This window comes from Poecilia reticulata, chromosome 14 (assembly GCF_904066995.2).
Source record: "Poecilia reticulata chromosome 14, P_reticulata-male-v2, whole genome shotgun sequence".
NCBI lineage: Eukaryota > Metazoa > Chordata > Actinopteri > Cyprinodontiformes > Poeciliidae > Poecilia > Poecilia reticulata.
In genome coordinates, this window is record NC_088843.1 from 12,421,169 (window position 1) to 12,436,084 (window position 14,916).

Genomic DNA, 14,916 nt, shown 5'->3' on the forward strand with positions numbered 1-14,916 from the left:
ATATTTATGCTGCAGAGTATGCAATAAGGCAGGAGGGTCAAACTCATTTCGTTTTGGGCCAAATCGAGATCATGAACGCTCTTAAAGGGCCGGTTGTGCCAGAATATATTGATAAAACCTGTTCACAAATTGTTAAAATATCAGTGAATTCTTAAAATTAAATAATATTATTGAACATCTTTTCAGTCCCTCCAGGATTTTGTGCTTGTGGTACTAATTTGGAAATATTTGTGATATTTGCGCTTAGATATGACGGTAAATGGTCCTAGACTATAATCTGACTGATTAAAGTTGAGGCAGCTGTTTAGTACAAGTAAGAAAGTTTTTGACAATTTTTGAGAAAAATCTGCAATAAACTCCCAATTATGTACTAGCACAAAAAAAAAAAAAAAGTGTGAGGATTTGTTCATTTTGCATGTATTTCTAAGCTAAATTTCAAGAAACTGGAGGGACTGATTGATGTAATTTGGCAGTGAACGGATAAAAACTGCATTGATTTGATTGAAAACATACATTTAAGCACATTTAGTGTTTAGTCAAGAATCTAGAGGGCCACATTAAAAGCTATGGCGGGCCAGATTTGGCCCACGGTCCTTGAGTTTGACACGTGCTATAAGACATGTGACTCTCTCACAGAGCACAGTAACTTGTCGATTAACAAACTGTAAATATAATAATCCATAAACTGAGTCAGTTTATGGATTAAACTGTTCTCGCAACATGGAAAATGTTGCGTTGTGCCATAGCAGGAGGTCCTTGCTGGTGATAGATATCAACTGAGAATTGAACTCGAGCTCAAAGACCAGGATGTTAACCATTACACCATGGCACTCATGTATGATTCAAGGTTTGAGGGAGCTTTGTTTTAAAATCACACAAGTGAAACCCACTACTTGGCCTACAACACTGTGTGATATACAAAATGTTTCTGGTTTCGAACCTGAGCTCTTTTGCGTTTTAAGTGTGCTTTAAAAATAGTTATTGTTATCAATTAAGTAATTATGTTGGGCAGTTTTAATGTTCTAACTTTTCTTTTGAGGTCTGAGTGTGGAGAAAGTGTTTCTGGTGAGCGGTTCTAAAGTGACAGCTGTAGGTAACTGAGCAACATTCTCCATTTTGCAACAAACTGCTAGCACGCTACCAAGTCTGTGAAACATTCCTTTTCTCCTGTGTAACTATGTATGCAGTTTGTTTAATGGTTACTTGGTATAGGGATTGATGTGCCACTGGTGTCAGACTACAAGTTAAGCTGTGTACGACTGGGTCGAAGTGTGCAAATCTGCAAGAGTGTGCATCTGAATGCTTGTGCTTTCGAATAAACAACCAAGACAAGGCTGCCTTTCTCTGATTAATTATTAGGATTCTTTCACAGATCTTTGATAAATAAAATTCCACTATACAGCAGAGATATCAACAATAAAATATTGTTGTGCTAGCTTAGATTCTACAATTAGGTTTTCCTTTTTAGCTAGTTTTAGCTACTGGTTTTAGTTTTTCATGTGTTTTCTTCCACTCTGCATGTAGCATGTTCCTGTAGGTCAACTCATGATGCCTAGATGCCATCATCTGTATTTTAGCTAGCTTTAGCTAATTTTAGCTTCTACTTGGTGTTTTCACACTGCCTGGTGTATTTTAATGTACGTCAGCTTGCTAGTGGTAGTCTACATGCTATTATAAGTAGCATGTAGTCTACTAATTTTTTTCAGCTAAAACTGTAGAAGAGGAGTTCTCGCTGCTCTTCTACAGTTTTTCTTTATGCATTTTGCCCGTTTCTTAAATTTCTACATCTGAATTCAAATTCTTCTGCAAAAGCATTCATTCTGTATTTCAGGAAATGCATTTTTTTTAAATTTATATTTAATTTGTTACTTTTTTTCCTCCTTTTAATTTTTTTAACAGGATGTGTAGATATTGTCTTTGTTGAAATAGACTTTTTCATGTATGTTGGTGGGCCAAAAATTAATGAAACTTACTCTATTCTGTGATGTTACAGCATAGGTTTATGAACATGTTGGAAAATAACATTAGTATTTTATAACCTTTTGTTAATCATTTGAGATAAATGTATGTGCTATTTTATTTGTTGTATTTTTGTTATGTAAAATATGAATGCTATTAATATATATTTAAATAAAAATAAGATGCAGAATATTTATTTTCTTTTAATATGGAAAAATACTTTAAACTGTAATTTTCTCCTTTGCTAGCATTACTATTATATTACCATAATACTATATGTACAGCTTCCTATACATGGGATTCCTTGTAAAGATGTGTACAAAATCCATAAAACAAAGGGCCACCAATGAGAGATGATATTTTTTACATTTTGTCATTAATCGGACTGGGTAAGACCACAGTTGTACTTGTGTCATATATGGAAACCCATAATGGTGAAACAAATGAGGATGTATGGAAGCCCATTTCTGCCACTCTGATAAAAAACAAATAAACAAATAACTTGTATTTCATAATTATGACTTAGGTTATAATTAATATTTCATTTTTTTACTATGAAATATCTATCTATCTATCTATCTATCTATCTATCTATCTATCTATCTATCTATCTATCTATCTATCTATCTATCTATCTATCTATCTATCTATCTATCTATCTATCTATCACATAATTTTCTCTTACAATAAAGAAGCAGTTCCCCTTTAAGAACCTCCTGGGTGTGGAAAATGGGAAGTTTTTTTTGTGTGACTGTAGCCAACTGGTTTCGTTCCATTGCGTTTTGTGTGACGTCCTCAGTGTAAAACGGGTGATTACATTTGTTTAAAAATCTGCCGTTCAGTTAAAAAAACACAACCCATTCACAGTGAGTGGTTTTAAGAGATGGTTTTTGGCGTTAAATACGACGAACTTGTTTAAACCACGGCGGAAGACAGACAGCGGCTTTGTGAGAGGGGGAAATATCTCGGAATGGAACGCGTCCAAAGGAGATTTAGCCGCTCTTCTCATCACGATACTACAACAAGGAAAAAGTGGCAAAGCGGACCAGGATATCATTGAACCGAAGCGTAAACAACGCGTCCATCAAAGGGAAGCGGGGTTAGAGAGGCTAAACCTGCTGAGTTTACTACTCCCTTCCCTCCGCAGCTCTCCAGCAGCAGCCGCAGGCTCCCCCGGACACCATGGTTTGCGCTCCTGTGAGCAGCAGGGAGTTTATAGTCGCTTCGGCTGAACTGAAATGAGCAGTGTTCCATAGAAAAGCGGTAGGCAGCGTGTCTCCACAACGATTTCCAGCGTCTATTGTGTGAAAGCAGCTCGTCTTGAAGATGGGGCACCCTCCTCTGGAGTTCAGTGACTGCTACAAGGACAGTCCAGACTTCAGAGAGTCCCTCAAGTGTTATGAATTGGAGCTGGACAGGACGAGCAAATTTCTCAAAGAGTTGATCAAAGATGGGAACAGTGTCATTACCGCAATCAAGGGTGAGCATGTTTTTATTTTTTATTTTATTTTTTTACCTTCAAATCTCTTTTACACTCAATAATAAAACGATAAGGATCTGCTGCATCATCAGGCCTTAATGGGGGCCTGCAGGATTAATGGGAGTGAGTGGGAGAGGCACATTCAGGGAGGTGCTACTCGCTCCTTTTGAAAGGTCATGCTTCTGATGCAGATGTGCACGATGACCAAACTGAAAACATCTGTCTCCCTCGCTGAAAGTTTTCCACTCTCCCTTGCTTGTGTGGGTTCAGTCCCACTGCTGGAGTATGCGTGGACCAGAGCCAGAACCAGCACACACACACTCCAACTGTAGATGTGTGCTTTTGGGTCAGCGTGGCACAGGGACACTGTACGTCCAGTAAGAAATCCTGAATGACAAGCTTATCACCTTGACAACAGAAACTGTCAGTGTTGCTTCTGTGGAAGTGTTGGCAGTCCAGATAATGGCCACTGAGCAGGGGTCACGGGATAAAATTGCTCCCAAATAATCCCAAATCTGGATTATTTAGTGGACTTCAGCTGCAAATGCTGTGAAATATGCAAGTTATGCTTGGCCCGAGTCGGTGAACGTTTTGCTGAAAGGCTGATTTATGACATTTCACCATCCAAGCTTCTGAAGCGTTGCCATGCAGAGTTGATCAGTCACTCTGTGAGTGAAAGGGGAACATTAATCAGAGTAACAACCAGGAGGTGCATGGTGGTAAAATAGCGGCAGAGACCCCCAGCTGAGATGGTGGAATATTAAACAGGATTACTGTTGAAAATATGAGTCATTCACTTCACATTTCTGGAGAAAGACATCAGAAGTCCAGTTTAAAATTTCCCACAAGCGATGAAGGAAGAAAAGTAAACGAATCCTGGAAGACGTTCTGATGACGAGAAGAACTCACACAGCAGGTTGAAACATGGTGGTGACGGCATCATGCTGCAGTGGATGCTTTTCGTCAAAGATGCACTTCATAAAATCTGACTGAGCGAAACGAGAACAGGGGGGAAAAAACCCCCCAAAAAACGAGCTTCAACTGTGAAAAACTGTTAGAAACGAACTCCAAATGTCTTCTTGCATTACAAAGCGGACTTTAGCTGGTTGAACTTTTCAGTTTTTGTTTTGTTTGAACACGTTTTCCTTCACAATTTACAAGTATGCGCTACTTTGTGTTGGGTTTATCACACAAACGCCCCATAAAATACTCTTAAAATTTGTGGTTGTAGCTTGAGAAGATGTGGAAGGAGTTCGAAAGTTCAAGGGGCATAAATACTTTAGGATTGTTTGTGTTGGTAAATGGAATGAGGAGTTTTACTTTCTGGCCGATGGGAAATAAATCTCGTTTTTTAACAGGCTATTCCTTGGCAGTGCAGAAGTTTTCCCAGACTCTCAGTGCATTCCAGTTCGACTTTATTGGCGACTCCCTGACGGATGATGAGATTAACATTGGTAAGATATTAATATTGATCTCTCCTATAAAGCTTACAAAAGGTAAGTCCTTTAAAAGAAAGTTTCTTTAATAGGTCAATAAGCTAGTCTAATTAGTTCTAAAATAATTTCAATTCATTATTATTGTTTTAAAATCCAACTTATTCCCTTCCCACCTCGGTGGAAAGAAGCTGCCACCTTGCGAGGAATCGGGAAGAAAAGCAGATTCCTAAGCATGTGAAGAAAAACTTTGTAGAAAAAGGTTTTCATTACAAAGTTTATGCTCTAGTGTTTTCTTTTGTAACGGTTTGATTACATGAAAATGTGTCACCATCGTCTGTGTGAGGAGTTCAGCAGTAACTCCGACTTCCGGTCGTTGTCTTTGTGTTGTTCTTCCCCAGCTGAGTCATTCCAGGAGTTCGCCGGACTCCTGCAGGAAGTGGAGCGTGACAGGATGATGCTGGTAGGTTATCGGCTTCCTCCAAAGACCCTTCTGCATCCTATTTGAGCCCTCAGTAGATATAGAGCCACATTAACACATCCTGCACAAAAGAGGCCAACACCACGGCCAAACATTTCTCATTCTGCTACACATTCTTCCAGCTCTCTCTCTCTCTCTCGCTCTGTGTGTGTGTGTGTGTGTGTGTGTGTGTGTGTGTGTGTGTGTGTGTGTGTGTGTGTGTTAATTTGGGTATATTGTCTTAGTCAGGGCATGTTCACACAGAGACGCTGTGCCGCCCCGTGCAGAAAGGATAAGAGCAATGCTGGCAATTATTTTAGTTTCCATTCCTCTTTTTAGTTTTCTTGTTCCCCTTTCTGTTAATGGGAGCATGTGTGGGTATTTTTCATTAGGTTTCAGTGCCTGAAGCTCCGACTACTGAAACGTTTCTGTGCTCTAAGTAACACAAAGGTGAGGAATGGTGCTTTTCAACTTTCTCCTGTCTTACCGGTTGGACTATGTATTTTAAAACCCTGCAAATCACATGATGGATGTGACGATGGAAGCACATTATCTTTTCAGAATAACTATTTATTTATCTTTTAAAGGCCAGATATCATCATTTGCACAAGCTTTCTTTTCCAGTTGTATTCAGGCTTATCACATTCATTTTTATGATAAAAAATGGAAAGATATGAAGAAGCACCTGGCAGCTGAGAACACAGTCAAAGTTGTTGGAGAGGGATGATGTTATGTCTGCAGTGCCACGGTCAGGGATCAATGAACAGCAGTGACAAAATTACGACAAGCAAAGTCTTCAGTGCAAATTTTAGTTCACGAAATGAGGATTTATATCATGATTTGGTGTTTTAGGAGGTCAGGAGAACTGCTGTTTGAAAACGGCTGCAGCTAACTCACAATCTTGAGCAGTGTGTACACGAGCGTGATTGACAGCGCCAACACCTTCCTGCTGACTCTCATTGGTTGTTTCTGACTGGGAGCAATGTATTTCTGCAGATGACGGTAGGTCCACAGGGAGGCGCAGAGGAGCTGGATTCTTTTCACATTGTCACATATAATGCTGTTAGAACAAAGTGACACTTTTAACAAATATATAAAAACCATTTTTTAAATAAAAGTTTCCTTACTGCATGTTTAATCTATATATTCTAGCAGCAACATTTGTTTTTTGAGGCCTCATCCCAGAGCTGTAGACATTTGGTTCTCTTAAAGTCCCACATTTAACATGCTTCATTTGTTATATTGTCAGTAATAAATGTTTGTTAGGTCAAGAAAAGAACCCATCTGTACTTTAAAATGGCATTGTTACAGATGCAACACTTGGTGCCTTCCTGTATTAGTGGGCATGACTCAACACTTTCTGTGTTTGTATTTTTCATAATTTCCAAGGGTTTTAGGTTTTGGTACTCGTTAATCTCTGTGTTAGCACCAAAACTTAAATCTGCTAATTCTGTCTCTTCTCTTCTTGGTTGTGCTTTATTCTTTTCCTGCATATAAAGTTGTTTCCATTTTCGTCTGTCCAGGTCCAGAATGCGTCCAATCTCCTCATCAGACCCTTAGAGAAGTTCAGGAAGGAGCAGATAGGTGCAACAAAAGTGAGTGCTGTTATGAATTTGTCTGCTCTGCCAAACAAAGTGTGGCTCATTCATTCAGGACCAAACAAGTAGGTTTTTGGATGGAACATGCATGTGCTTGCATGGTAATGTTTACATGCATTTCTTGCCATTGTGAGCCAAAATCTAGCAAATCTAGAACCACCCTGAGCTACTTCCACTTATCATTCAGAGTGTCTGAAGTTACTTCCTCAAAATGTTATATAAGTTTTTACCCCCAATTTATGACCATGTTTTATGTGAACCAGTTCTGTATATTAAGTATGATGGGTTTCAGTTCCTCTTTTTAAATTGAAAACGTAAGATGTATTTTGTTCTTTTTAAAATGAAGGCTGCAGCTAGTTGGAACAACTTCCTGTCTTTAGTGTATTTAAGCATATTTTGTCTATTTTCTTCCACACATTCACACAATTTTCTAAGATGAAGTGCTGTTAGCGGAAAAAAATGCCCTTATCCTTTTGTGTAGTCTGTCTTTAGAGAATTTGTCGCTGATGAATTTAGAAATAGTGCAGTTGAACACTTCAGATGAACTTGATCAATAATGCACACAATGCAGTGACACACAAAGTGAGGCCAAACGAGCAGCTGTTAGAAGTGTAAATCTTTTATTCACAAACATTTGAGCTATACACTGACCTTTCTCAGACGATTAATATGCTGTATTGCTTACAGAAACAGCTGATCTAATGTGTTAACCAGACAAACCTGTTAATAAACCAGCAGCGATCTCTCCGAGTCATTCTTCCTCTCTCATATATTTGCTTTGCAAACCCTAACCGTTTACTGACAAAAATAAACTGACTTGTTCAGCGACTCTAGTTGAATTCACAATTTTTTTTTTTGCAAGAATTAGGACACAATAACTTAAGTGCAGATTTCTAACTTCCGAGTTACAGTGAATGCCACATGAGTCATGAAAGAGAAATAAAGGGATTCTTTCTGGTTAGAAGTCACTTTTTAAGCTAAATTAGTGACTTGTCTCTCTGTGCCAAGGGGAGTTTGAGTAATTAATTGTAACTTGCTGTAACATAAGACTAAATTAACATAATAGTAAAAATATTTACGCTCTACATAACTAGAATGGAATTTAATGAGTCTGGGAAAGTTGCGGTAAATCATCAGTTCTTAGACACTCTGGAGCTTTTAAAGTTTATTCTGTTATAATTTCTAAGCTTGACATGTTTGACATTCCTGAAATATAGTGTTCTGAGGATGAACAAGCCAAAAAATTAAATGTTCAGTTTAAAACCACTTGGATTTAATTTAAAGGCTGCATTCCCATTTTGATATTGGTGGTCACATTTTTAGCTTGTTGAACATTTTGTTTAGCTACTGTTAGCCTCTTTGGTGAGTATGAATACATGTTTTTTTTTCCTGTTTTTAGCTACTTATTGACTCCAGATTACAAGTGCATACAGATACACTCCACTCAATCCACACATGCAGATTTATGGTCAGTTTGGTTTCTGTTATAAAACAATGTAACCATGTTCACTGCATCAAGTTATCGACTTTGCAGCTATCCCTCACACTGAGCATGCAGGTGGTGACAGTGGAAAGGAACATCTCCCTTTTTAACAACATGTAGCTTAGCTAATATATTTTATTTATTTTCTCCCTGGTGGGCCGGTCTATCAGTCAAACCTCTTTCACGGCAGAGCAATAGAGGAAACTGGTTGACCTTTAGACCATTGCCAAGGTAGATAAGTTCGGTGGAGAAAGACGCAAGTATCGTCCAATCATCAATCTCTCAAAATTAAGGAAATCTGAGCCGATTTACAGCTCCACCGCAAACATAAATGTATAGTTGGAAAGTTTTGTTCAATATCAAAGCCAAGGATTCATTTGACTTCTTTCTGTTTAACCAGTAGAAAGACATTAATGGGCAACTCCTGAAAATATGACCGTGGCATGTCATCACATCGTTATATTGTCTCCCAACAATGCCCAGATTCAGCTCTGCTGGTCTGAGAATATGTTCTTTTATGAGTCATAAAAAAAAACCCTAATGATATCTTCCATGAAAATTCGCCCCAGTACCCGGAGCTAGTGGTGGTGGAATTAATTCGGCAGAAGTTTAGCCGTTCATTGTCAGTATTATTTTTGCTTTCTTCGTCCGCATAATTTTGACGTACAGTGTTGGTGTTTTAGGCTTTTAGGCACAACTATGGACCAGATAGCCTCCTCTTCCTCTAAGGTTTACATTTACAGGTAGCATAGAAGATATTGAGATCCTGACGATGCTTTTTTTAATATGTCCATGTTTTTACTAAAAAGGTGCCTGAGCTGCAAATATCTGTAATAGTTTCGCTTGTGAAGATGAAATTTTTCCTGTAGTTGTTGGACGCTGTCCAAGTCGGTTCCAGATGAGATCACGCAGCGTGAGCTAAATGCCTTTTCTAGTCAATTCATTGAATCTAGAGTAAAGCTGCGCTTGTCTAAAATGCTTTGGTAAAGACGCATAAAAACGCATAACTTCTCTGAATATGTAGTGTTGAGGTGTTTATCACCCTTTGGAGATTGGGGGATGTCAATTTGACTTAATTCTAGTTCTTTCCACTCTGCATCATACCCCTCCTTCACAGCAGTAGACGGCATACTGCAGTTCTGCTGCCTTATAGTGATTTTCCAAACATGGGAGTGACATTCCTCCTTTATCTCTTGGTAATTGTAATGTTTTATAGCATAACCGTGGGTTTCTTGTTCTGCCATATAAACCTAGAGATGGTTCGGTTCCACTCATTACGCTGCTTACTAGGAATTTCCACTGATGGACTGAAAAAAGAGGAACAATTTAAGTAATACAATCATTTTTATTGTTTCTGTTCGGTTATGTAAATCAAAATCAGTTTTATTTTGTTAGCCACAGTGATCCATAATTTGGTTTCTGTATTTTGTTCAGAGGTTTAATAATGAACACCCAAATATTTCATAGCTGTTGTTTTTTATTTAAATGTGAACAGTTTAGTTATATCTTCTCGGGGTGAATAGTTAAATCAGAGATTGAGTGTTTTGTCTGTATTTAATTTGTAACCTAAATGGTGTCCGGATTGGAGGTAGCAGGACATGAGGTTGACATCATCGGCATATAGATTTGATCCAGTCCACTGACAACTTGTGTAATGATTTTAAACAACGTATCATTTAATTATTAAAGCCAAAATGTTGTAGAACCAGATATAAATATCCCCACTGTACATCAAAACCAATTGCTAAGGATTTCATGTTGTCTCTACTCATAATGTCGACATTAACCTGTTTATGTATATTTTAATAAAGCCTGGCTGGTCTGTATCGATCAGTTCAGGGATAATAATTTCTAGTAACATTTATTGAAGTGAATATATATTATATATATATGCTTAAGACAGAGATGGGCTGATATGAATTATACTCTTGTTTTATCTTTCCTGCTTTTGGTATGATGAATATTATTGCTTGTTTCCATTATGGAGGGGTCTTGCCCTGTTAAATGAAACCCCATGATTAGAGCATTTTAACAGCAAAGTTGTTATAGATTTCCTCAAAGTTTTATACCATTCAGCTGGTAATCCGCCTCCGCCTGGCGCCTTGCTTTCCTTCGATTTTGACGTGGCTTTATCGACATCTGCTTCTGTTATGTCTGTGGTCATCCATTTATTTTGTTTTGCGCCAAGTCAGGGATGGTCCAAAGAACCTAGAAACTGATTTATTGATGGACGCTTGGTTAGTTAGGGCTGACTATTTAAATTCCTATAACATATTTCAAATGACTTATGCTTTACACCAGAAGAAATAAATGTCCTGTTGGTAACAGGGTTTTGTTTTTAAGGATGAATCTGTCCAATTGTTGTATTTTAAGTCGCTGGACCAATATTTGTTTTTGCTTGAGGTCCATTTTTTTCTGATTTAGTTTAATATATTTGAGTTTAAGCTCCACTTTATTGAGTTTGTTGTTTAATTCTGCTTTTACGACAGCAATTTGCAGCATGAGAGTAGGGTCAAAAATAGTAAAAGAATGACTTCCTAAACAAAACGACTCATTAGGGAGTCTTTGTGGAAAACAAAAGTCCCCAGATGATGTTTGGGATGTGGACGGCATCTCTCCTATAGCCAATGAGTATAGGCTCAATGCACTCACAACCTTTAAAACGGCTCCCAAAACAATAGTAGTCTATTGTAATCTGCCTATAGGAAACAGTAATGCCTGTTTTAGGCCAGATGTCTGATAGTGTTTCTTTATGAAACTATTCGATTCCTAGTTCTTTCACTGGATCCGATCTCTATGATTGCAAATCTAACAACAGGGATGTTAAATACATTTGCGGACGGGTTTATCTTGGTGAGGAGGCTGCATCATGATGACAGCTGAAACTTAATAAAACTTCCAAGAGACTCCAGCAGGTTGTCTCCCTCTGCGTCTTCAGGAATAATGTACACATGGATGTTGTTTCTTAGATTTTATCTGTTGCTTGTAGTTTGAGACGGTAATTCCTTCACTCCTCCATTTCTGCCACACGTTGCAGCGATTCCTCCGCTCTTTCTCTGGTCTCTTTCATGTTTGCCACGATTCTATTTAGCTTTCCTTAGACCTCCTCTCTGAAACTGGTTAAATTTCTCTTCATGTCTTTGGAGAAGTTGCCACGAAAGCAACTAAAATCAGAACAAGTGGATAAAATCTCTGTGGCTAGCTCCGATGCTAGCTTGAAGTCCTTCTTGTTTTGGTCGAATACGTCTTCATCAAATTTTCCTTTGGAGGCTGTCTTTCCTATTTCTTGTGTCTGGTTTGGTGTACAGTTATTTTTTTTGGTGTCTTTTCTGTTTTTTTTATAAGTTCATGGATGCTAAAAGGTAAATTCAGCTCAAGCGAAGGGGAGTTAGCCGACTGCGTTGGGAGCTCTCATTTTAACAAATGTATAAAAAACGAAGCGGGATTAATAGAAGAGCGACGTTGTGGTGACTTCCCAGGGGTGGAGTGTTGGAAAGAGCAGGACTTTCTTAGAGAGACATAGTCCCAATTTCAAGCGATCATATTGCTTTTAAGTCATATTTGATTTATGCAGCATTTCTTTTAACAACTAGAAGTAACAGAGTTACTTGATTGTGTTATATAAAATGATACTATGTGGCTGGAAACCCATAATACTTCCACTTTAAATTTATTGTTTTTTTGTATAATTTTTTACAAATGCTCCGTGCCTAAAAAAAAATACAAACAAGCAGAATTTATAAAGTAAAACTTAATTTCCTTTCAGTTTCATAGAATTTGAATTTTGCTTAAGTACACTGTGATAGATAATGCCTCTTTCTTGGCTTCTATTTAGGCATCAATAAACGGTTACATATCCTAAAGTGCTGTTTTATCTTTTGCTTATGCGTCCTGCAGGAAAAGAAGAAGAAGTTTGAGAAAGAGAGTGAAAAATATTACTCTCTGCTCGATAAACATCTGAACCTCTCTGCCAAGAAGAAGGAGAGTCAGCTTCAAGAGGTCGGATGTGGCTCAAGTGTTTTGCATCGGTTCGGTATTGAAATGTGAAACTAATAATGACACCGTTGTGGTCAGTCCAGTAATCAATCTTCTTTGCTTTTCTCTGAAGGCTGATGACCTCCTTGATAGGGAGCGGGTGAACTTCTATGAATCGTCAGTGGAATACGTATACCAGATCCATCAAGTTCAGGACAGGAAGAAGTTTGACGTTGTGGAGCCGGTGAGTGCTATCGGCGGTTTCCCACTCTTCCTCTTTGCTACCGCACGCGCAGGGAAGAGGGCCTTTAATTCACCTCGACAGTCGCGCTTTCAGCCACACTCTGAAAATATATGTTTCATCCTTTGGTTTGATAGGTGCTGGCGTTCCTTCACAGCATTTTAACTCTCAACAACTTGACAGTGGAGATGACTCAGGACTTTATGCCTTATAAGCAGGAGCTGCAGCTCAGCTTGCAGAACGTAAGTGGTGTTGCTGGCAATTGTTGGGGGATTTGATATTGTCTGACTTGAGCCCTTTTAGTTCTATTCTGTCTTTGCCTGCAGTCTAGAAACCACTATGAGAGCACTTGTGAGGAGTTGGAGGAGCTGATGAAGAGGATGAAGCATCCTTCTCAAATCTCAAAGATGCAGAACTTTCTGCCGTTGGAGGGTTATTTGTACTGTCAGGAGAAGCGTACGTATTAAAGATGAAGATTGCAGACGTATTGTAAATGCATTTGATTGAATTTGTGTGATAAACGTATAAAGAGTCACATCCAATCTAAATAGTCAGGGATAAAGGCATGAAAATGTTTGACTCAGGGTTAAGTTGTAAAACAATATCCCAAACTCTGAACATTTCCAGGAAGTTTATCAAGTCATCGTACAAAAATGAAAAGCATTTTATGTTACATTAAAGGGGCAGTATTGTGTAAAACTGACTTTATTTAGCTTTAAATCACACTATAATGTTATTCCCTCATCAAAAACATACCTGGAGTGTTGCTTTGACTTTTTTCATGCATGTTTAAGAAATCCTTTAATCTCCCGTGGCAACCATTCAGCGGTGCAAAACGCCTGGAGGGACAGAGCGCCCCTTGCAGACTCCTCTGCAGCTCCTCCTCAGAGCAGCAGCTTCCAAGCTTCTGAGCTCCTCATTACAGAGCAGCCCTCCTCCGAGACTCCCTCACTCTGCTCCTTCAGACTAGCTAGCAGCAATTAGCACCTGGTGGAACTGTGCATCTGCTGAGCTCATTACACAAACTATTTCTCAGTGCAAAGTTGGTAAAAATGTTGTTAAGGGTTAATAGTGGAGCAATGTTGTTGAGGATTTCCTGAAGGCGGAGGGTCAGAAAGAGCAGCCTTAGTTTCTTAAAGAGACAGAGGCCCCAATTTCAAGACTTTGGATTACAAAGTCAAATTTCTTTTAAGTTGTGTTTGATATATACAGAAGTTTTATAACAACTGAAGGTAACGTAGTTGCTTGATTGTGCTATGAAATTATACTATGAGGCTGGAAAACACATAAAATTGTTCCTTTAAATCTACCCAAACCTGACTTTTAACCTACACAGACCAAGAGGGAGGATTTCCGTCTAGGAGGCATGTTCCAAAAAACCTGTAACTGTAATTGTAGTAAAACATAGTTGTACAAAATATTTATTCAGCGGAAATGAAGAGAATATTTGTTGCTAATTTTAAATGTGTTGCTGTTCTTTTGCTGTTAATGTGATAATCTACTACAAAGACAGTTTGTAATTGTAACACGACAAAATGTGAAATCACATATTTTCGAGTTATTTTGTCTCCAAGTCTCAACAGACCTTTTTGTGTCTTTTTTTGTTGTTTTGGTCACACCAGGGGCTTTGGGTGCATCGTGGGTCAAATATTTTTGCAAATATCACAAGGATGGGAGAATGCTGATCATGGTGTCCTGTGAACAGAGGCCTGCAACAAAACAGGTAATTTCACCACCAGTAACCAGAACGTGGGGCCTTTGTCGCCACTTACATTCTTTAAACAACTTACCCTATCGATGTTGACTCCCATCGTCGACCACTTCTCCAACTTTATCTCTCTTTTTTAATTAATTTTTTTCCATGCAGGCCCCAACGATACTCACCTTGAAATCCTGCATCCGCCGCAAGACCGACTCCATAGACAAGCGCTTCTGCTTTGACGTGGAAACCGTGGAGAGGTTAGCGCAAACACAACCTGACGAGGCAACGCGAGAGCCTTGTGGGATAAACAGGTTGAGGCGGCGAGGTGAACAGGTGGCTTACAAGGACAGAGTGTGAAGGCTAAATGGACCGTAGCCCAAACAATCCCTGAGCAATGAGCTGGCGCTGGAAACAGATGGCAAACTCTCTGATTGCAGGGGGAAGGAACACAACAAGCTCATATTTATATAAAAGCACACCATTTGGAACAAAATGCATTTTAATAACTGCTTGAACTACGAGCTTCCCTGTCACCTTGCTGGCCTTTCTGGTCTTGAAATGGGTGGAAATACTCGAATGTCGTCT

General features: G+C 38.8%; 1 protein-coding gene across 1 annotated transcript in view; it reads left to right on the forward strand.

The window, feature by feature from the left end:
- Positions 1-2,755: 2,755 nt before the first annotated feature.
- The window catches only part of ophn1 (oligophrenin 1), a 41,921-nt gene continuing 29,760 nt past the window's right edge, over positions 2,756-14,916 (forward strand). Inside the window, exons 1-10 of the mRNA XM_008427517.2 lie at positions 2,756-3,439; positions 4,798-4,893; positions 5,274-5,335; positions 6,856-6,927; positions 12,311-12,412; positions 12,522-12,632; positions 12,767-12,871; positions 12,956-13,085; positions 14,252-14,352; positions 14,497-14,588. Coding sequence (XP_008425739.1) covers positions 3,286-3,439; positions 4,798-4,893; positions 5,274-5,335; positions 6,856-6,927; positions 12,311-12,412; positions 12,522-12,632; positions 12,767-12,871; positions 12,956-13,085; positions 14,252-14,352; positions 14,497-14,588 — 1,025 coding nt within the window. The 5' untranslated portion in view covers positions 2,756-3,285. The remainder of the gene's footprint in view (positions 3,440-4,797; positions 4,894-5,273; positions 5,336-6,855; positions 6,928-12,310; positions 12,413-12,521; positions 12,633-12,766; positions 12,872-12,955; positions 13,086-14,251; positions 14,353-14,496; positions 14,589-14,916) is intronic.